General features: G+C 37.4%; 1 protein-coding gene across 5 annotated transcripts in view; it reads right to left on the reverse strand.

Moving 5' to 3' along the window:
- Positions 1–23,853, reverse strand: part of Nkain3 (Na+/K+ transporting ATPase interacting 3) — a 669,681-nt gene that overhangs the window by 355,869 nt on the left and 289,959 nt on the right. For all 5 annotated transcript variants that reach the window (XM_006537951.4, XM_011250046.3, NM_001290410.1 and 2 more), the window contains exons 2-3: positions 17,987–18,124; positions 2,543–2,623 (exon numbers count right to left, since the gene is read on the reverse strand). In XM_006537951.4, coding sequence (XP_006538014.1) covers positions 2,543–2,623; positions 17,987–18,124 — 219 coding nt within the window. The remainder of the gene's footprint in view (positions 1–2,542; positions 2,624–17,986; positions 18,125–23,853) is intronic.

Below are 23,853 nucleotides of genomic sequence, written 5' to 3' on the forward strand. Positions count from 1 at the left end.
TGTTCCAGAATGCATGTTTGGGTAAAACTCAAGGTACAGGGTAGCTTCTGTTAATCTAATAAAGTGAGTAATTACAGAACTAGCAGAAGATGGAGAACTCTTTAATAAGTTTAGTACAGAAGCTATCACATATGGCTAAGGGTTTTCTTAGAAAACAGAATACAGTAAGAAGCTTGGCAGGGGTATTTCTTATCAAGGGTCCTTAACTTTTACTCTTTCAGAGTAGATTTCTGTAGGCTCCATTTGAGATTTAACTGTGCCTAGCCAGAAAGACTGTAAAAGTTAAGCGAACATAATAAGAATATTCTTTTTGGACTCCTGCATCCTTTTAACCAAAAATTTTTGTTGGCAACCTAATGGATTTCTGAATGGGTTAAAAACAAACAGCCAAGGTCCCAAATGCATCAGCTTGTTGGGCACAGCATGGGGCTGGCTTCCTATGTGCTCTTCTGCTAATGCTATTCTTATAATGAACACAAGCATAAGCAATGACTCAAGAACCACCAAGGAGGGACCTGTATGGAGGTTTGTCTACTCTTTTGAACATGACTATCTGCCCAGTTCCCATCCTGGTCAAGTCTTTTTCAAACCTGCTAACTAATATCCAATAAAAGGAGACCAGAAAAAAAAAAGTAAAAACAAGAACAGAAAGAAAAAGAAAAGAAAAGAAAAGAAAAGAAAAGAAAAGAAAAGAAAAGAAAAGAAAAGAAAAGAAAAGAAAAGAAATTCTTGTCAGGAAAAACAGTTATAAAGGGCAAAAATAATCTCAAGCAGTAATAGATAACTGGACTTGTACAGAGCATATAACTGCTGTTATTTATTTTTATTACTCCACAGAACTGTTTTGAAGCCTACAGAGTTACCATGTATGATAAACATAAACAGAGCCACCAATTGCTATCACATTCACTGGCAACCCTGGCCCTGTTAGGATGCTTTCACGGGATCACAGGGGAACAGTGGTTGGTTCACAGCTCACAGTAAGTGCTACAGATGAAACCTGAACTAAATGCTTGTTATTGGAACTCTCTATTCTTTCAACACACTGTTATGCCGATTCCTCAGGGCAAACTTCCTCTCTTCTAACTTATTTCAAATAAATTCATAAGGAAGAAAATAAAAGACAGTTTCCACCCAGTGAAATGAAGATACCCATATAATAGAGTGACCATTCTAGTTACAAGACAAAAAATTAAAGGCTAATACTATGTTCAACTTGGTGCTCACTATTCTTTTATTTATCAGATTTGCATTTTAAAATGACCTATAATCTACTTGATAGGGAACAACACCTGGATGCAGAGTCTAGTCAAGCTTTATGTCCTGTCTTTAGTGGTGATGAACACTCAGTAGCATAAATCATCAAGAAAGCTGCTGCAGCTTTTGTGTGGGTCTCAGTCGCAGAAATGTCCTTTCTGGTCTCTGAACTCTCCAATGGGAGAAATGATGGCAATCTCTAATTTTAAATCACTATGGTATAGAAAGGTGCTAGAGTAAATCCTTCAGTGATGTTCACTCCTTTGGCTGAATCAGACATGCTTTATTTATCATGTACTTCAATAGAGTCTAACAGTTCTAAAAGCATCGTTGGTCTTTAAGGTAAAGTTGTAAGATCAGGACCCCAAATGAAAGTATAGGTCGGTATTCTATGTATGATTTCAGACTGACAGTAAACAATAGGTAATTTAAATTTATTTAGAAATAAAATATTTAAATATAATAAATCTCCTTATATATTTTTGTATTATTGTGTTATGTATCTTCTTTACAGTGAATACTAAGCTAGATAAAAATTTTAAGACTAGTAATTAGAAATTTAACACAGTTTGTTTTTATATTTTTTTAACAATCAAAAGATATGTTTTCAGGAAGCCTGATGATAACAAGATTTGTAAGCAGACAGAAATAACATGTGTTCCATGTTGAATTAAGAGCAGAGTCTTCTGTCTAGTGAGAACCTCAGAACAGAAGCCACCGTACCCATGTGTTCACATGTTAGTAAGTGTGCTATAGTTAAAGAGATTCCATTCTTTACACCCCCTTCCTACTTTAACCATGAATATTCATACCCCCTTTTGCTTTAATAGATAGGACTGCAGTCACTATAATTCTATGTATTCATCAAGCACATGAGAATTCATTACAAGATCAGCTTCAATTTCAAATTTCACTATAACAAACAAAATAGAAGCCGTGATTTTGAAAGCCCTTTACATTAGCATGCATTTCTTCAAGATCACTTTTTCATGATAGAATTCAGGCATTTTTTTTTTCTTTTTAAGGCAGCATCTCACAGAGCACATGCCAACTCTGAATTCACTATGGAAACAAGTATGACCTTAAAATGACTCTCCTATCTCAACCTCCCAAGTGCTGTGATTACAGATAGGTAACACATACCAGCTTAGACTATTTTTTAAGTCAGTATTAAGTATAAAAGTTCTATATTTCTCCACTCAAGTATTATAATAAAAATGTATATCATAGTAGTTAATTTATAACTATATGCTTTCGAAGTATATCAAAGACATGGTAAGCTCACCTTAGAGAGGCCTCCTACTTCCAAATAAAAGCAGATGATGAACACATTCCAAGTGACCCAGAGAGCAGTCCACACTGTATACTGAAAATAAAGGGTGGAGAAGAAGAAAGAAAAAATGCAGTTGAAAATCACATATTTGAAATCGATTAGTAATAGAAATGTCAATAATTATGTCCTTTGTGGGTAAACAGGGAGTACTGAGATAAAAAATCACTTGTTATCAGGTATCCTAAGATTTAGAAATTGTAAAGCCCTGGTCCCTACAGTTGTTAATGAACACCTGGAAACCTAGAATCCTAAGATCCTTTTCTAAGTTGCAGGTACAACTTAAATCTGAGTACTCACATGATTTCTGTTTTCTGTGATTATCTTTTAAAGATAACACAATTATGTAGTTTTCTGTGAATCATCAATCTACTTATTACCAATCTATTTATCGATATACTGTCTATTTCTTTATCTTTCTGTCTGGCCACTTACATAAATACATCTAAATATTCAGATGTATTAGATGGAAAATATTCAATTCACAAGGAGATAAAGGGGTCTGCAACCCTATAGGAGGAACAACAATATAAACTACACAGTACCCCTGAGAGCTGTGTCTCTAGCTGCATATGTAGCAGAGGATGGCCTAGTCAGCCATCATTGGGAGGAGAGGTCCTTGGTCTTGTGAAGATCATATGCCCCAGGGCCAAGAAGTGGGAGTGGGTGGGTAGGGGAACAGAGCAGGGGGAGGATATAGGGGATTTTTGGGATAGTATTTGAAATGTAAATGAACAAAATATCTAATAATAAAAGTTGTTTAATTTCAGAAATCTAGTCAAAATCGAACGTCCATATCTCTGAATGAGGACTTTGAAAGGGAATATTGGAGAGGAATTATCAAACACTTCTCTGTTGTGTTATTTTGCAGAGAGTAGTGCACAACTCTTGTAATCAATTAGTGAAAGAATAAGTTCATGAAATGCCTTCAAAATCCCAGTATTTTGACAACAAATATCTGATTTCTATTATAAAAAAGACCATCCATCCACATCTTGCTTCGAAAGTCAGAAACATCAATAAGAGCATTAGCCAATCTGATTTAATGTGGTCCAGATCAGACCACTGCATAGAGATGCAGACTCCTGGACAAGTGCAAACAGTTTACGCTGTAAGGACCACTGACTGAGGAAATACAGTTGTTTGTATTCTCATTTTACTGTACTGACAAAAAAAAATCTATGAATTGTTGAAATAGGCATTTGAGTTAAATAATTTCTTTCTATCAGTAGGTTGCAATCATTGTATCCCATTTCTAAGATAAAAATTCGAAATTATTTCATAATTTTACCCTTTGTCAAATAATAAAAATATAAACATTAGGCATTGTTTTAAAATCATGACCCTTTCAGATATATACTAAAAGAGTTTGTAATATGCAATCTACTATATCCTTGCCATTTATGATTTTAAAATGTTTCAAAATGATCGTATGTTGGTGTGTAAATTGTAAATGAATGTATGTGATGTAACATTTCTCTTTTCTAAGAATACTTGCTTTTTGCAAAGAAAAAATGGTAATAATGTTACGTTACTTAAAACTCCACAAACACCGCAGATTTACACTAAAGCCTGTTAAAGAGGTCATATGCACATGATAGGTTATGCTTGCATTTATTGTGATACATTCATATATGCTTTTCTAAACCATACACCATTCAATGGATATTGAAAATATCTTAAATACAAATTTAATGGGTTATTTCTAAACATCAAAAATACAAAAAAAAAAAAAAATAAAAAAATAAAAAAAAACCAAACCAAAAACTATGGATGTTTTGCTAATCAGAGAGTACCAAATGAAACATATGTGTATCAGAGCAGGCCAGCAATAAAGTAGCCAATAACCAACCTCTAATGAAGTAATACTAAGCCATGACAAGGGTTTTTGCTAGTTCGTTTTTGTTTTCCTGTTCTGGGAACTGAAGCAGGCCCTTCCAGACCCTAGGCAAGTTCTGTATCTCAGAACTTCATCCCTAGAAAAGCCATGTAGTTCCTAATTATTACAACCCAGTTCTAACCGCACAAGTATTGAGACTGTCCAGAGCATAGCAAAGCTACAATAAGACTAGCCCTTTTAAAAACTCATAGCACAAACAATGCCTGAAGGGAAATAAGGATCTCCAAACTGTATTATAGATTCTGTTCCTGACCTTTCCCAGACACTGATGGCAGCTGCCTAGTTATACACATTTGAGTGTAACGAAGGCTGTATTCCTTGTGTTATACTAGGCACTTTCCAGGGGGCATATCACTCAAGTCAACATATTAAGCCCCCGAAGGATGGGTCATCCTTTGATTTTCTTTAGAGCATCAGAGTTTTCGTATAAAATCTGGCAGTGCTCCAGAGTCAGCATGCTTAATTTGGTAGGCTTCACTGCAGAGCATCGTAGGAAAAGGATTCTAACTGTAAGTTGACCCTTCACTGAATTTTTCAACTCATCAGACGACGAATGGATCAAAGGACCATTTTACTAAAAATATAGTTAATTTATATAATTTCTGTAACACATTGTCACACATGGTAGGAAGCTGACATACTTCTGTTTGTATGGGAGACGGGTAGAGCTCCTTCTAACATATTGCTGGTTGAGAATGATGCCTGTATGATTGAATTTTAGTTTGTGTGGGATATAAATAATACACTCCAATGAGCAGTTAATAGACCACACAGGGCTATAAGCATGCAGAAGAGAACTCTGGCAAAACAAATTCGTGGATGGGCATTTATCTAGCCAGAAATACTAAGTCATCACCATTGAGCCTGGCCATCCCCTGCACATTGCCTTTGAAATGGGTTGCTTTGACTAATAGTTCGGAGTACATGAAAATTATAGTGCAAGATGGCTTTCTGTTTTTGACAAATACCTTTCAGTTAGTATGGAACATGGCATTAGGCTTGTGTATCTATGCTGGTTATACAAATTGAGGTGTGAATGACTTGACTTCTCCATGTTAAAATTACCTACACATTATCTCTCCCTCTCTTCTGTTTCCTTAAACACAGCATACACGTTTCAAGTCCCCCACACAATGCATGGTTTTGTGTGATTTCCTAAGCATGCCCTCATCTCACGAGGCTATGTAAGCATTTGGTAACTGACATAAACTTTATAAGTTTTCCAGTCTGTATTTCCACCATTGAGCATTAGTCTTTAACATAGATTGTTTATTAAGGCCATTTAGACAGTCACTTCTTTTTTTCTTCCCCCATTGGTATGAATCTACCACAACATTTGCTTACAATATGATATGAAATAAATAGAGTAGGTTCTTTGCTTTTATACTGCTCTGCTATCTCCTGGGGTATAGTATTTTTGTGAGAAGAACCTTAAGGGAAACCTGTTATCGATGAACCTTACTAGTAAGCAAGTCAGAGTGAAGGCAAATATAACTGTAATGAGTAGTAACAGTTCAACCATGTTTCATGATTTGTTGTAGGTGAGGGCCAGGACAAACCTGCCACATACATTCTCACTCCACAAACAAATCTATGACCTGGGGCTTTATAAAGGAGGTAAATATGGCAACTAAAAACTCAAACAAATATTCCAAGGCTTCACAGGCAATAATACATGAAACAAAGTCACTGCATCTAAAACCCTTACATTCATTTACTATTTCCTTAAACATAAATGTTCTTCAAACATTATGCGTGAAGTGAAGTACAGCAGTGGGTGACTACAATTCTGCTTTCAAGAGCACCAGCTGAATACAGTGTGCAAGACAGCAAACTGGGATAATTAGGCAGGGCAAAGAAGAATGTGAACAGAATCTATACTCATAGCTTGGACTAGGCACTTAGTCCTCACTAGGTGAACAGAATAGGGTAGGCATTTACTACGTGCCAATTTAGTTAAAGGATTACAAATTTCCCAAGAAGATAAGAGAAAAGGGCCTTCCAGGTAGAAGATTCAGAATGTGCTCCTGAGAAGGCAAAAGAGCTTGTGGCTCACAGGTAACACCAGAGGTCTTTGAAAGGATGGGAGAAGGCATAAGAAAGCAGAAAAACAATTTTCTTGAGTTTGACTTCATACTCTATGTATTTTGGCAATTTGATGAAAGATGCTGAAGAGCTTCTTCCACATATCCATTTGGCCAAGTCTTTTTACAAGAGTGATTAGTTCTTTGAGGTCAAGCATAGCCTCACTGATGATCTTCTGTCAGAAATGGTAGAAACTTAACCTCCCTGTTGCTATATTTTGAGCTCCATTTAGTTGCCACAGTAACAGACATCATATGTTATTAGTTTCTGAGGAAGCACTTAGCATGAACCCAGTGTTGATGTTTCAAAGCATTTGTTAGTTTTGGTGGACTAAGTATAATTGGCATATAAAAATCAGGGTGCACAAAGAACAGCAAACATGACATCGAGATAAACCCTCCTACAACCTAAATATTAAACAGCAACTGTGGTACAACTATGGTATGGGATACAAGAAAGGGCTGCAGTGTGTCATAAGATGTCTGGTGAGGATATGGAAAGGTTAGGCTCACTGCAGAAGCACATAGAAACTGAGATCTGTGGTGCGAATCCTCAGACGAACAGGGATTGAAAGGATTTCTGGGCTGGGACACAGAACACTAAGTTCAAAGCCATAAGTACCATTCATTCACTAAAGACACAGAATACTATGTTTTAGTAGGTCTTGGTAACTAGAAAAGAATGCATATAAAGAGTGTTACATCTTTTTAGGTGTTCCCTAACAAAGGAAGAAGGTGAGGGTAGTGGGGTCCTGCTCCAGAGGCAAATGCTCTGAAATTGGAGTGAGAACAGTCAGGTAGAGGCCTGGGGGATGCTTGAGCCAGGGGAAGAGACTTGAATAGCTTGTGACTGGCACATTAGCTCACATGTCCTCTGTTCCTGTGTACCTCTGTACCTCTCCAGCCCCTTTCTCCCACAATCTTCCCTGGTATCTGTGGCCCAGCTCAGTGCTTCCTTGGATACATAACCCTCTATGCAGTTTAATGATAAATCACTCTGCTTTTCACTTCAGTGCCATGAGCATGATTAACAATTTGTTCATATGCAAATCCCCTTTATTAGGCAGGATCTTTGAGAACACTCAATATATCAGAGAGTCTGTGCATGCATATACTGTTTTCTCACTCTTACACCTCATCAGTTCACAAGGCTCCCTTGGGAGTCATGGGCATTGCTTTTCTTTCTGGTTTCTTTGTTTTGCTTCCTTCCTCCCTTTTTACACCCAGTAAGGAGAAGGAAGCATTAGATCTGTCAGAATCTTTACAAGACTCCTAGGGAAGTGGAGAAAGAAAGCAATAATTTTCTGGGAAAGCAAGACTTCTATGCCAAATGCTTCATTTGAGTTAAACTTCCTAAGAATCTTGTGAGGTCTGTTTCAGCATCCTTAATTTATAGGTGAAGAGGAACTTGTTAGATGGCTAAGTGACTTGCTCATGGGACCTAGCAGAGAGTAGGTGAACCAGAGGTCCCACTCCTCTTACTAGCTTCCTGAAGTTCTATAACCAGATTTCAAGCCTTAAGTTGTTCCTAATGTAAATGCTGACCTTAGAACTAGCCCTGATCTGTTTCCCAGGCAATCATAGATTACTATTGCCTATTTGGAGATCCAAATTCCCACATGGCTACAAATTGCCAATGATAAGTTTTAATTGTCAACTTGGCATAATAAAGAAACAATTGGAAAGAGAGTTTCAGTGGAGGATGGTTGCCATTAGCTAGCCTGTGGGCATGTTTGTCAGGAGCTATCTCAATTAGTTAAATTACTGTGAAATGACTCAGCAGAAAAGTCCTAGATTATATAAAAAAGAAGAAAGTGGGCTGAGCACAAGCATGCATGTCTTAATTGACTGTTCTCTCTTCTAGACATGTTTCTACTTCAAGTTCTTGCCACCTTCACTTTCCAGCAGTGGTGGATTTGTGAATTGTGAGCTAAAACAACTTCTCTAACCCTTAAATTGATTACATCGATGTATTTTGTCACAGGAAATGAAACTAAGGCATTCTTATTTGAGACAGAATCACAAGAATATATCTGTTCACAACGGTTCCTTTCATAGTTGAGGAAGGTTACTGCACTGCTGCTATTGTATGCTAATTTTCCATTGTCTTATGAACACACAAGTAAACTGTGTTCCTCAATGGTTTCTCTCTCTCTCTCTCTCTCTCTCTGTCTGTCTGTCTGAGTATGTATGTGTGTGCTTTCTTTTGACCCTATAACTAGTGACCTGAAGTAGATCTTAATATTAAAAAATATAGAAAATGGCTGTGCTGTAAGTCACATGAGTGACTCAAGGGGCAGCAGCTTTTCAGTGACAGCAAAAGGAGATCTGAATCTGAAAACTAAAGACAATTCCATTCTGGACTGCAAGAGGAAGAAAAGCGCAATACGGTATTACTAATGTTCCATATATAATACATTGTGAGACTTTTAATTATAAGTAAATGAAAGATATTTTGAATGAATGAATAAATAAATAAAAGAGAAAAGGATGTTAGGAGAGAAGGATGAATGAAAGGAAAGAAGTTAGGGGAAGAGAAAGGGAAAGGGAAAGGAAAAGAAAGTGAGAGTTATGGTCAGACATAAATTTGGTCGGAAGATCAAGGATATTGTTGATCTTAACCTCTTAGGGAGTATATGATAGGTTTTAGTTAACAATTTAGGAAAGCACAAACAAACTCACTGGAAAAGACTAACACTGGAAGCTTACGGGAAATCGCATATACTGAAGAAATATAGCAGAAACCTCACTCAAGCAGTGGTTCTAGAGAAAGGGTACATTTAGAGTATAAAAGTCACCCAAACTAGACAGTGTCTCCAACAGATAACTGAAGCTTCACTCTATAGATTCCTGTCTGGTCCTGGGGCCTTAGTAGAATAACAATAGCAAAAATTAAAGTGACTTGAAATTACTACTATTTGAAAATTAATTAATAACTTGCTATTCTGTAGATACTAAAGCATCTTATGCCATCCTCAGTAAATCTCTTTCAGGTAAATCACATAACAGCTCAGATGATATTCAAAAGTAGAACAGGAATTGCTTAGCCCGACCGCAAAGCGAGGAACATCTCTTTACTTGTTGTCAAGTTCCAAATCTTTATTTCTATGAAATGAAGAAAGATATTGCAAAGTTTACCTTGATATTCCAGTGATATAACTGGTATATTTTTCAAAGTAAGTGATGTTTTTTGATTGGGGTTAATAAAATTTAAGATGAGATATTTAAGCCACTTTTTTCTAATGTTGTAAATCCACAACATTGTAAAAATTCTATAGTATATTTTATATTTATAGGCCTGATGGCCATCTTAAAGAATGATAGTACTACTTACAATTATTTACATTATTATAATTCATTAATTCCCATAAAAGTAGTCTATATTGCTGTCTTATTTTTTTTATAAGAAAGACAACTGAATACTGTGAATGTCATCAGTTACATGTAGGACACACTATGCACTTCAATGAGTGCCCTGCCACACAGTAGGCTGGCCATGCTTGGCATACTTTGCAATATGGATAAGTGCTTGAAGTATATCTTGACAAGGAAGACACATTCAATTTTAACAATTTGGGAACAAAAATTTTGAGTGTATATTGAGCACCATTGTATTTGTGCTATTATACTACCTACCCTATTCTATGTTAGTGAAAATGGTGTGTTACTATGTTCAATGATTAGATCATTGTGCTAGATATGTTTGCTTTCTATGGTTAGTGGTAGTTTTACTGATATTAATGGTACCTGAATACACTGATTGACTATGAACATATACTAAATCTCATTATAGCATCAATTATTTCATCAAGTCTTCTATTATCCAAACCGTGTCTTAAATTCATTACACCATGAATGATTCTGTCATCTTAGACTTATGAGTATTTCTTTGCTCTAGGTGAAACATTCTTTGAATTTTCTATTTAACAGATTGAGGTTTATTCCAAAATTAAGAATTTCAGAGGTCAAGCAGAAATATCATTTAAAATCATTTAAAGTGCTTACAAATTATTTTATTCTTAATAGGAAGGTCATAGAAAGATTATATAAAAAGACATGAGAATACCACCCCGCCTCCACCTCACCCACACCCACAGACAGTTTAACCCCCAGTAGTTCTGACACCATCAGACTCACAGGTGAGTCTGCCCCTCCCAACCCAATACCTGGCCTAACTGGGACCCCCTTTGAGGCCCAGAAGACACAAGACCCACCACTCTGCTAGAGACACAGCTTGCTATTGCACCCAGAAGATGATTATTTGCTCCAGTGCTCCCAACCCACAACCCTGCACACACTCAGAGACAGCTTGACCCCCAGGAGTTATGACAGCACCAGGCTTACAGGTGACTCGGCCACTCCCCCAACACATGGTCTAACTGGGACATCTCCCTGGGAGGAGGGTGGCAGAGGACATAAGGCCTTCTGCCCTGCCAAAGACATATCTTCCTTCCAGTCCTTAACATTGCAGGGAGCAGGTCTTATGCTCCAGCATTCCCTACCCTGCCCACAGCAAAAGTTAGCTTGACTCCCAGGAGTTCTGCCACAGCCAGGCTCACAGATCAGGTGCTCCAGATGCCCTTCCCTGTCTACAGACAGCCTGACACACAGGAGGCCCAACATAACCAGGCTTACATAAGGGATAGACTCCAGTCAGAGACAGCAAGGCCAGGTAACACCAGGAATAACCAGATGGCCAGAGGCAATAGTGAGAACACAAGCAACAGAAATCAAGGCTACTTGGCATCATCAGAAGCCAGTTCTTCCACCACAGTGATCTCTGAATACTCTAACTCACCTGAAAAGCAAGATTCTGATCTAAAACCCCTTCTAATGAAGATGATAGAGAAACTTAAGGAGGACATAAATAATTCCCTTAAAAAATACAGGAAAACACAATTAAACAAGTGAAGGAATTGAGCAAAACCACCCATGATCTAAAAATGGAAATAGAAACAATAAAGAGATTACAAAGTGAGACAACCCTGGAGATGGAAAACCTAGAAAAGTGATCAGGAGTCATAGATTCAAGCACCACCAACAGAGTACAAGAGATAAAAGAGAAAATCTCAAGTATAGAGGATAGCACAGAAGACATTGACACAACACTTAAAAAAAATTACAAAGTGTTTGCAAAGCTCCTAACCCAATTCATCCAGGAAATTCATGACATAATGGGAAGACCAAACCTAAGAATAATAGGAATAGAAAAGAGAGAATATTCCCAATTCACAGGGAAAGTAGAGATCTACAACAAAGTAATCGAAGAAAACTTTCCTAAACCAAAAAAGAGATGCCCATAATTGATGCCCAAGAAGCCTACAGAATACCAGACAGATTGGTCCAGAAAAAGAAATTCCTCCTGTCATAAAATATTCAAAATACCAAATGCACAAAACAAAGAAAGAATATTAAAAGTGGTATGGGAAAAACATCAGAATTATACCAGTCTTCTCAACAAATACTCTAAAACCAGATGATCTTGGACAGATGTCATATAGACCCTAAGAGAACACAAAAACCAACCCAAGCTACTATACCCAACAAAATTCTCAATCACTGTAGATGAAGATGCCAAGATATTCCACCACAAAACCAAATTTAAATCATATCTTTCTACTAAACCAGTCCTTCAGAGCATAATAGATGGAAAACTCCAAAACAATGGGGGAAATAACAGCCAAGCAAAACTAAGATATTAATCTTCTCTCAACAAACCCAAAAGAACAGAACCACACAAACATAATTCCACATCTAACAACAAATAAGGAAGCAACAATCATTGGTCTTTAATATGTCTTAAAATCAATAGACTCAATTCCCCCAATAAAAAGCCATATACTAACAGACTGGATACATAAAATAGCACCCAGTATTTTGCTGCATACAGACAACACATCTCAGTGACAAAGACAGACACTACCCCAGAGTAAAAGGCTGGAAAAAATTCCCAAGAAAATGGTTCCAAAAAATAACCTGGAGTAGCCATTCTAATATCCAATAAAATAGACTTCAGGGAAGGACACTTCAGTCTCATCAAAGGAAAAATCTAAGATGAACTCTGAATACTTAGCATCTACACCACAAATGCTAGGGTACCCATATTTGCTGAAAGCACACACATTGAACCCCACATAATAATAGTGGGAGACCTCAAATCTCATGCTCACCAATGGACAGATCATGGAAACAGAAACAAAAAAGAGACACAATGAAACTAAAAGAAGCTATGAACCAAATGGATTTGACAGATATTTATAGTACATTTCACATGAAAACAGAAGAATATACCTTCTCAGCACCTCATGGTACCTTTGCCAAAGTTGACCATAGAATCAGAAACAAAACAAGCCTCAACAGATGGAAGAAGATGGAATTAGAACTATACATTCTATCAGATCACCACAAATCAAGTCTTGTCTTCAATAACAACAAAAACAATAGAAAGCCCACATACTCATGGAAGCTAAATAACTCTCTATTCAATGATAACTAGGTCAGGAAAGAAGAAAGAACTTAAAGATGTTTTAGAATTTAATGAAAATGAAGGTACAGCATACACATGAGTATGGGATTCAATGAAAGCAGTGCTAAGAGGAAAACTCATAGCTCTGAGTGCCTTCATAAAGCGATTGGAAAGATCATATGCTATCAGCTTAACAGCACATCTGAAAGCTCTAGGGGAAAAAAAAGATGCAAATACACCAAAGACGAGTAGATGGCAGGAAATAATTAAACACTAGAGTGAAACCAACCAACTAGAAACAAAGAGAATTATCCAAAGAATCAACAAAACTAGGAGCTAGTTCTTTAAGAAAAACAACAAGATAGATTAGCCCTTAGTCAAACTAACTAGAGAGCATAGATACAGTATCCAAATCTACAAAATCAGAAATGAAAAGGGAGACATAACACAGAAACTGAGGAAATTAAAAAAAAAAAATCGTCAGATCCTACTACAAAAGCCTATACTCAAAAAAAAAAAAAATCTAGAAGAAATGGATGATTTCTTAAGACAGATTCCAGGTACCAAAGTTAAATCAGAAACCGATAAACCATGTAATCAGTCCCATAACCCCTAAGGAAATAAAAGCATTCATTAAAAGTCTCCTAGCTAAAAAAAAAAAAAAAAAAAAAAAAAGTCTCCTAGCCAAAAAAGCCCAGGGACAGATGGTTTTAGTGCAGAATTCTACCAGACCTTCAAAAAAGAGCTAATACTAATATTTTTCAAACTACTGCAGAAAATACAAACAGAAGGAACAAAACCTAATTTGTTCTATGAAGCCACAGATGCACTGATACCTAAACCACACAAAGAAATAAAATGTCATACAAACCCCCTTTTTAATATTGATGCAAAATATTCAACAAAATTCTTGTAAACAATGCAAGAACACATCAAAAAAAAATGATTCACCATGGTCAAATATGCTTCATCCCAGGGATGCAGGGATAAGGTTCAATGTATGGAAATCCATCAACATAATACACTATACAAACAAATCAAAGAAAAAAAACTACATGATTGGCTCATTAGATGCAGAAAGAGCCTTTGACAAAATACAACACCCCTACATGTTAAAAGTCTTGGAAAGATCAAGGCACATACCTCAACATAGTAAAACCTATACACTGCAAACTCATAGCCAACATCAAATTAAATGGAGAGAAACTTGAAGCAATCCACTAAAACCAAGGACAAGACAAGGCTGCCCACTCTCTCCCTATTTATTCAATAGAGCAGGATTTTCATGGGAAAAATGACCATTTTACCAAAAGCAATTTACTGACTCAGTGTAATCCCCATCAAAATTCCAACTCAATTCTTCACAGAGATAGAAAAATTCTCAAATTCATCTGGAATAACAAAAACAAACAAACAAACAAACAAAAAAAAAACCCCAAACAAACAAAAAAACCAACCAACCAAACAAAAACCAGGATAGCTGGATCTTCCGGAAGTATTATGTCCAATTTTCTGAGGAAACTCCAGACTGACTTAAACTGAGTGGTTGTATAAGCTTGCAATCCCACCAGCAGTGGAGGAGTGTTCCTCTTTCTCCACATCCTTGCCAGCATCTGCTGTCACCTGAATTTTTGATCTTAGGCATTCTGACTGGTGTGAGATGGAATCTCAAGGTTGTTTTGATTTGCATTTCCATGATGATTAAACATTTTTTCAGGTGCTTCTCAGGCATTTGGTATTCCTCAGGTGAGAATTCTGTGTTTAGCTCTGAACCCCAATTTTAATTGGGTTATTTGAATTTCTGGAGTCTAGCTTCTTGAGCTCTTTGTATATATTGGATATTAGTCCCTTATCAGATTTAGGATTGGTAAAGAAGTTCCAACTGGTAATAAGAACACATGCTCCACTATGTTCATAGCAGCCTTATTTATAATAGACAGAAGCTGGAAAGAACCCAGTTGTCCCTCGACAGAAGAATGGATGCAGAAAATGTGGTACATTTACACAATGGAGTACTACTCAGCTATTAAAAACAATGGATTTATGAAATTCTTGGAAAAAGGGATTTATCTGGAGGATAACATACTTAGTGAGGTAACCCAATCACAAAAGAAGTCATTAGATATGCACTCACTGATAAGTGGATATTAGCTCAGAAATATAGAACACCCAAGATACAATTTGCAAAACACAAGAAAATCAAGAAGTGGGAAGACCAATAGATGTATACTTCATTCCTCCTTAGAATAGGGAACAAAATAACCATGAAAGGAGTTACAGAGACAAAGTTTGGAGCTAAGACAAAAGGATGAACTAGCCAGAGAATACCCCACCCAGGGATCCATCCCACAATCAGCTACCAAACACAGACACTATTTCATATGCCAGAAAGATTTTGCTGAAGGACTCTGTTATAGCTTTCTCGTATGAGGCTATGCCAGTGCCTGGCAAATACAGAAGTGGATGCTCACAGTCATCTATAAGATGGAACACAGGGCCCCCAATGGAGAAGCTAGAGAAAGCACCCAAGGAGCTGAAGGCGTCTGCAACCCTATAGGTGGAACAAAAATATGAACTAACCAGTACCCCCAGAGCTCATATCTCTAGCTGCATATGTAGCAGAAGATGGCCTAGTCAGCCATCACTGGGAAGAGAGGCCCCTTAGTATTGCAAATTTTATATGTCCCAGTACAGAGGAATGCCAGAGCCAAGAAGCAGGAGTGGGTGGGTAGGGGAGCAGGGCGGAGGGAGGGTATAGGGAACTTTCAGGATAGCATTTGAAATGTATATAAAGAAAGTATCTAATAAACAAACTAAAAAAAAAAGAAATGTAAATAAAGAAAATATCTAATAAAAAGTAAAAAATATGTACGAAACCAACCAACCAACCAACCAACCAACAAACAAACAAACAAACAAACCCAGGATAGCAAAAATAATTCTCAACAATAAAAGAACTTCTGGAGGAATCACAATCCCTGACCATAAGCTCTACTACAGAGCAATAGTGAAAAAAAAAAATCCACATGGTATTGGTACAGAGACAGGCAGGTAGATCAATGGAATAAAATTAAAGACCCAGAAATAACCCCCCACACCTATGTTCACTTGATCCTTGACAAAAAACTCAAAACCATCTAGTGGAAAAAAGTATTTTCAACAAATGTGCTTGTTCAACTGGTGGTCTGTGTGTAGAAGAATGGAAATTGATCCACTCTTATCTCCTTGTACAAAGCTCAAGTCCAAGTGGATCAAGAACCTATACATAAAACAGATACACTGAAACTAATAGAAGAGAAAGTGGGAAAGAGCCTTGAACACATCAGCACAGGGGAAAAATCTCCTGAACCGAACACCAATGGCTCAGGCTCTAAGATCAATTGACAAATGGGACCTCATAAAATTGAAAAGTTTCTGAAAGGAAAAGGACATCATCAATAGGACAAAAAGGCAACCTATAGATTGGGAAAAAATCTTTACCATCCCTACATCTAATAGAGGGCAAATATCCAAAATATACAAGGAACTCAAGAAGTTAGACTCCAGAGAACCCAATTAACCCTCTTAAAAATGGGGTACATTCTCAAGTAAGGACTTTTGAATGGCTGAGAAGCTCCTAAAGAAGATCAACATCATAAGTCATCAGGGAAATGCAAATCAAAATGAGATTCCACAGCATACCAATCTGAATAGCTAAGGTCAAAAACTAAGGAGACAGCAGATGCTAGCAAGAATGTAGAGAAAGAGAACACTCCTCCATTGCTGGTGGGATTGCAAGTTGGTAAAACTACTTTGGAAAATAATCTGGTGGTTCCTAAGAAAGTTAGAATAGTTTTATCAGAAGATCCAGGTATACCACTATATACCCAAATGATGGTAGATGCTGCAACATATAATAAGAACACATGCTCCACTATGTTCATAGCAGCCTTATGTATAATAGCCAGATGTCTCTCAATGGAAGAATGGATACAGAAAATGTGGTGCTTTAAACAATGAAGTACTACTCAGGTATTAACTATGATGACTTTGTGAAATTTGTAGGCAAATGAATGGAACTAGAAAATATCATCCTGAGTGAATTAACCCATACCCCAAAGGACACATATGGTGTCTACTCACTGCTAAGTGGATATTAACCCAAAAGCTCAGAATACCCATAAGACAACTCATAGACCATATAAAGCTTAACAATAAGGAAAGCCAAAGTGTGGATAATCATGGGAGGTAGATGGTGGGAGGGACCTGTGAGGGAGAAGGGAAGGGGAAGGTAAAAGGGAGGTGGGCATAAACAGGTATGAGAAGATACAGAAGAGAAATCCAGAGGGTCAGGAAAATGAAAAGAAATATTTAGCAGTAGGGGTGGGGAATGGGGAAACCACTAGATAGTCCTAGAAGCCAGGGAAGTGAGAGGTTCCCAAAACCCAACTAAGATGATTAGCTGAAATACCCTACAAAGTGGAGATAGGCCCTGACTAATACAGATGAAGATATTCACAGCCAACCATCAGACTGAGCCCCAGGACTGCAATGGACGAGTTAAGGGAAGGACTTAAGGAGCTGAAGGAGATTGTAACCCCATAGGAACAACAACAATATCAACTAAAAGATGCATTCTCTCACCCCCACCCTCACCCCCAGAGCTTGCAGGGACTAAATCACAAACCAGAGTATATATGGATTGATCCATTGCTCCAGCTACATATGTAGCAGAGGAATGCCTTATCTGGCATCAGTAGGAGGGGAGGCCCTTGGTCCTGTACAGGGTTGAAGCCCTAGATTAGCGGTATGCTAGCGGTGTAAGGAGTGGGTGGGTGAGTAGCAGAGCATCCTCTTATAGGCAAAGGGGAGGGAGTATGGGATTGGGGGTTTGCAGAAGTTAGATCAGGAAGGTGGACAATAATGAAATGTAAATAAATAAAATAAACAATTAGAGAAAAAAAACTTACCACCATGATGTAACGTGGTCTATACTGAATGGTTCCAAACAGACCCAATATGACAACTATTATATGCAGGAAATTTCCAAGAATGGGTGCCCACTGGAAGCCAAGGAAGTCAAAGATCTGCCTCTCCAATGCTGAAAGCTGCAACAAAAGAGAGTGTGTTACTGATGAATCCAGGCTCTATTATATCATCTTCATCATTAGCTCCCAGCTGCAGAAATCTGCATATTCAATTACAACCATATGTGTAGACCTTCGTTTGTTCGTTCCTTCCTTCTTTTTTCTTTTCTATTTTCCTTTCCTTTCTTCTCTCTCTCTCTCTCTCTCTCTCTCTCTCTCTCTCTTCCTCTCTGTCTTTTCTCTCTTCTATTTCTCCCTATCTTCCCCTCTCCCTCCCTCCCTCCCTCCCTCTCTTGCTTCCTTTTTCTTTTTCCTGTGGTGCTGATGATCAAGCTGAGATGGTCCTGTATGTTAAACAAGGACTCTTAACATTGGGATTCACCATCAGTCTCCATTGCTAGGACCTATTCAGCAAACTGTTTAATTCAGTTTTACTCAGAAAATCTTATAAAGTAACATGAATATTCTGAATTCAAGTACAGAGTTTAAATATGTCTCATTTCATGACCTAATTATTCAGGCATAGAATGTGTCTTAATCATTATTTTCCAACAGGAGATTCACTAGCACAGAATACTTAGAACAATGACAATAACTTTAGGTATATCAGGCTTCTGTCAGCAGGCTCTTGTTGGCATCTGCCTAGTGTCTGGGTTTGATGGTTGTTAATGGGGTGGACCCCAAGTGGGGCAGTCTCTGGTTGGTTATTCCTTCAGTCTCTGCTCCAAACTCTGCCAGTGCCTGGCAAATACAGAAGTGGATGCTCAGAGTCATCCATTGGACTGATCACAAAGTTCCCAATGAAGGTGTCAGAGAAATACCCAAGAAGCTGAAGGGGTCTGAAGCCCCATAGAAGGAACATCAATATGAACTAACCAGTACCCTCAGAGCTCCTTGGAACTATACCACCAATCAAAGAAAACACATGATGGAACTTGTGGCTCTAGCTATATTTGTAGCAGAGGATGACCTAGTTGGTCATCAATGGGAGGAGAGGCCCTTGGTCCTGAGAAGGCTCTATGCCCCAATATAGAGGAATACCAGGACCAGGAATGGAAATGGGTGGGTTGGGAAACAGGGGGAAGGGGGAGGGGATAGGGGATTTTTCAGAGGGGAAACTAGGAAAGGGGATAACATTTGAAGTGTAAATAAAGAAAATAATAAAAAACAGAAAACTATAACTTTAGGTGTTCAATAAATGACTTGTATCAAATTTGGACAAAACAATGAAAACAAAACGCTTATCTTCCTGTATGAATTTATGTAAGCAATTTTGGTTTGGATAGAGAGAATACTCCCAACGCTCATGCGCTAAAATCTTGTTGTCCATGCACCAGTGTCATAGGTGGGGTGGGTGGTAGGTGGTGGTCCCTCAGCTCAACAGTGGACTAATTTCATGACTTCACAGATTACTTGGAAATTACAAAGGTGAGTTATAGCTGGAACAAATAGGTCACGAAGGTGACAACTTTGAAGTATATATCTTTGTCCCCCTGTTTGATTCTTCATTGCCTTGCTGTGAGCTTTACTCTATCATATGTTCCCCACAGTAGTGCTCAGCCTCATTGGAGACCTGAGACAATGCAACCACTTGATCATAGACCGTGACCTTCAATACTATGAGCAAGTTAAAGCTTTCTTCCTTTAGTTGGTTTCCTTAGGTATTTTATCACAATGGCAGGAAACAAACTACTACACTGTGTCAAATCTACTTGCTTCCTCTTATCTTTACTCAAATGCTAGTAGTGATAAGAGCTCAAAACTTCCTTAATAAATTTTCTACTCATTTAGTTACTCTAGGCCTGTGATCCTAATGTGAAAAACTGGAAGAAAATAGTCCTTTGAACCTTGTGATTTCACTGAAATCACATTCAGTAAAGTCATTTTGAATACCCCAATAAAAATTATGTTACCATATCAATTTTAGGAATACAATAGAAAATTATATTTGCATCATATATAATTAACTTTTAAAGCAATACTTCAGTGAATTGAACTGCATACTTAAACCATTTATGATTGAACAATGAATTTCAAAGAGTCCAGTGAACTGGCAATGTCATTATTGTGAACAAATGATCCTTCTTAGATTTTAAACCTAGAGATTGTATAGTCCCACCTGTCATGTGTTTGGAAACCAATCTTACACAATTTAGGTCTTCTTCTAGATTTTCCTTGATAAAATAATAATTCTTAAAAAAAATGATCCAGCAATTAGCTATATTGATAGCAGTAGAAACTGAATCTTTAAAATGCAAATGACACCCTAGAGATTTTTCTACTTATGCAGCAGGTGTATGCCTGAATAAGTTTAATTTCATTGTACATAAAGAAGTGTCCTCTATCCAGTAAGTGGAATTTAAGCTGGGGAGGAAAATAGAGAAGAGCTGATCCTCAAAGATAATCAGAGCACAGCTACAAGGACATCACAGGTGCATCCTAACTCTGAAGCGCTTTGCCAACATTGCTTGCATAGACAGATGTGCAGAAATTCCCAAGTACAGAGCAACAGTGCAAAGGAAGATGCTAAAATATATTTTCAATCTCCTGTGTATCTCTGCTTCTGACTCTAATTAGTTCCCAGGAACCTTCCCCTGAAGGAAGCAACATTTTATTTATTGGCCCATCAGAGATATAAATATGTACTGTTTTTATGTTCAAATAGGATGAATAGGCTCAGAATAAAGCAACCCTGAAGAGCAGCCACAGGCAATTCATTCTGAAACGGAAACCCTATTTTAAAGCTGTCATGCATCACGGAAACCTTTAAAGTGAACTTTTAAAACAGAGAAAACTCATTTCTCTGCTGTCAGATAATGCATGGTTACTATTTCCTTTTATGATTTGAGAAAAAATCCATAATGAAGGCAGTCAAATGAATGGTAATTATTAGAAATCTGCTGTCTTCATTCAAGATGCTCTATCTCTTTCAGCATTGATTTCCTGGGCACCGTAACAATAGAATTGAGATGGGTTGAAATAAAAGTACAAACAGAAGCCATCAGAAATAGCATACATCTAAATTTCTATTATTTAGAATGTTTAAACTGGAACTTGCAAGTTTGAGGTAAGCTTGGGCTATCTTGTAAGATCCTGTCTCAAAATATTCAAATGAGCAAACAAAAAGTAAGGGCAAGATTGTATCAAGAACAAAGCAGAGAACTTCTGCAATATCTAGGCTTACCATAAAATTGTGGTTTGAGTGTGTTTAAAATCAACATCTGTAGCAACAATAGAAACCATGTTAAAAATTAAAATAACTCAGTTTTCTAATAAGCATTTTTAACTACTGTCTTTAACTCTTTATTTATTTAGCTAATCAGCAGAAAAATTCTCTCTGAATGTCATAATCTCTAGAAGCACCTAGGACACCACAGTAAAGATTCATAGTCACAAAATGAAATGAAATACTCTATAAGTCACTTTAAGAACTTTATGAATATGCTTTAGAAGTGTTCTTGTCAGTGGTGTAATGAAGCCCCAGGCCCTTGCTAGGAATTTGAACCATGTTAATCTCTTACCCAATCTAAAGGTACTCATCTCCTGGTGTCAGGTTGGGATCTTGGTGTTTACTGGCAAAGGATATTTTAAAAATGGAAATTGCACCATTCTACAAATCAGGGTTTCCTTTACGTTTTGAGCCTCTTCTGTTGAACATTTACATCATCATGGTAAAAGGGCACTTTGGTAGCAGCAGTTCTGTCTCAGTGGAGCAAGAGTAAAAGTCAACACTTTTGCAAAGCACCACAAACAAATTCAACCCAGCCAAGAGGAGAGCAGAAGGGAAGGGGCAGGAGAAGCAGCAGGTAGGGGTGGTGAGGCAAGTCAGGAAGGTTGATGCTAAAAGTCACTGCAGAGCAGAGAGTGCATTAAGTCAAGAGAAGGACTGGAGAATGAGGTAAATGTGGAGAAGTTAAGAAAGCATAAAGGCTCAGGACCTTTCAGGAAAGCAGAGCCAACTACTCATCAAAGTGAAATTAAAAAGTGATCAGCAGCATAAAAAGATTTTTTTTAAAAGGGAATTGTTTCTAAATGAAAGTTACGATAGGTTGGGGAGAAAATAGCATATGATTAAAATGGGTATGCATCTTTCCCTAATCAATTAAAAACTAAAAGCGATAAACACTTTAATAAACAAGACCAAGTTATAGTGTCTTATAGATTCACACATTGCCACTAACCTATTCACTTGGTATCCTGAATAATTGCTTACAATATTGTTCATGATTATAAAAATAAATTATATTTAGATAAAACATTGTAAAACCTCTAGACTATAAACAGGTTTCTGGGTGTTTTTCTTGGCTTATGATAACACAAGTACAGTGGAAGCTCATGCATTCTTTTTCATTCTTTCTTTCCTTATTTTGTATTATTAAAGAAGACACTTGAGGGCTATAAAATCAAGTTGAAGTTATCTTTTACTTATTTGTTTTTATCTCATTTTTTTGTGTTGAATTGTACCTGTCTAAATGTTAACATTTTAAAAATATCTGACAGCACGGGGTTTCAGAAGAGAGAGAGAGAGGAGTCCTTTCATGCCCATTCCTTTTGAATATTCCCATCGCTCACTAGAGACAGTTGGAAGAAAAAGTCTGAAATGAGATCTCGCTTACCACAGAGACACAAGAAAGTATCAAGTCAGCCATACTCTCATAAAAGACTGAATTAGAAGCACTTTGTACAACTGCTACTGATGTGACTAACTTTTACCTTAAGAACTCATGGGTAAGTATTCTGTAGTCACAAAGGATTAAATAGGATTAAATCTTCCCTTGAAGAGAAGGTTTAGCTTCTGCAATTAACATCTTTCTTGGTGAAATCATATCTCTCGGATTATTTCAAAGTGGTTATAATTACAAAAGAATGCATCTTGAGGTATGCGAAGTCTTTGCCCCTTGTCCCCTACCCTGGCTTCACTAATATTTCTGTTGTTTAAAAATTGTGTCTCTTGCTGCATATGTATCAGAAGATGGCCTAGTCGGCCATCAGTGGAAAGAGAGGCCCATTGGACTTGCAAACTTTATATGCCTCAGTACAGGGGAATGCCAGGGCCAAGAAGTGGGAGTGGGTGGGTAGGGGACGGGGGAGGGTATGGGGGACTTTTGGGATAGCACTGGAAATGTAAATGAAGAAAATACCTAATTAAAAAAAAGTATACTATTAAAAAAATATTGTCTATCCACTAACCACCCAAAATATTTTCATGCTCCATATGGATGACCAACAGTTTCTGTGCTCATACTATTCAGATAGTGGTCACATGTGATAAGCTACAATTTGGAGATGTTCCTCATACCTGTAAATTTGTCAATAACATTTACACTCATCACTACTTTCTTCTGTTGAGTTTTAATTTTTGTTTTTATTTTTCAGAATGTGGGTTCTGGAATCAACCCCAGGTTACCAGGCATGGCCAGCTCTTGTTGCTAGATTTTTTTAAACAGCCCTATCTCATAGCCTAGTGCTCATCAGTGTTTGCATGTAATAGTTAGGTGGGCAAGAAGTAGGATGCTCAGAAGAGAATGCTCCTTAAAGATGCGTAGTTTGCTGTGTTGTTCTTGAACTGTGTCTGGTAGAGGAGAAACATGTCTCTAGCCCACTTGGAAAGTTTTCATGGGCTTTGAGTTCCTATATCTTAAGGAAGTGACTGGGTCTTCCCCACTCTTACATTTTAATAGTGAAAGTATATGCTTGAAGGAAGTAGTATAGTGTCTCACCAAAAGCACATTTGTTAATGTCTTTATTGT

The sequence above is a fragment of the Mus musculus genome, chromosome 4 (assembly GCF_000001635.26).
Source record: "Mus musculus strain C57BL/6J chromosome 4, GRCm38.p6 C57BL/6J".
NCBI lineage: Eukaryota > Metazoa > Chordata > Mammalia > Rodentia > Muridae > Mus > Mus musculus.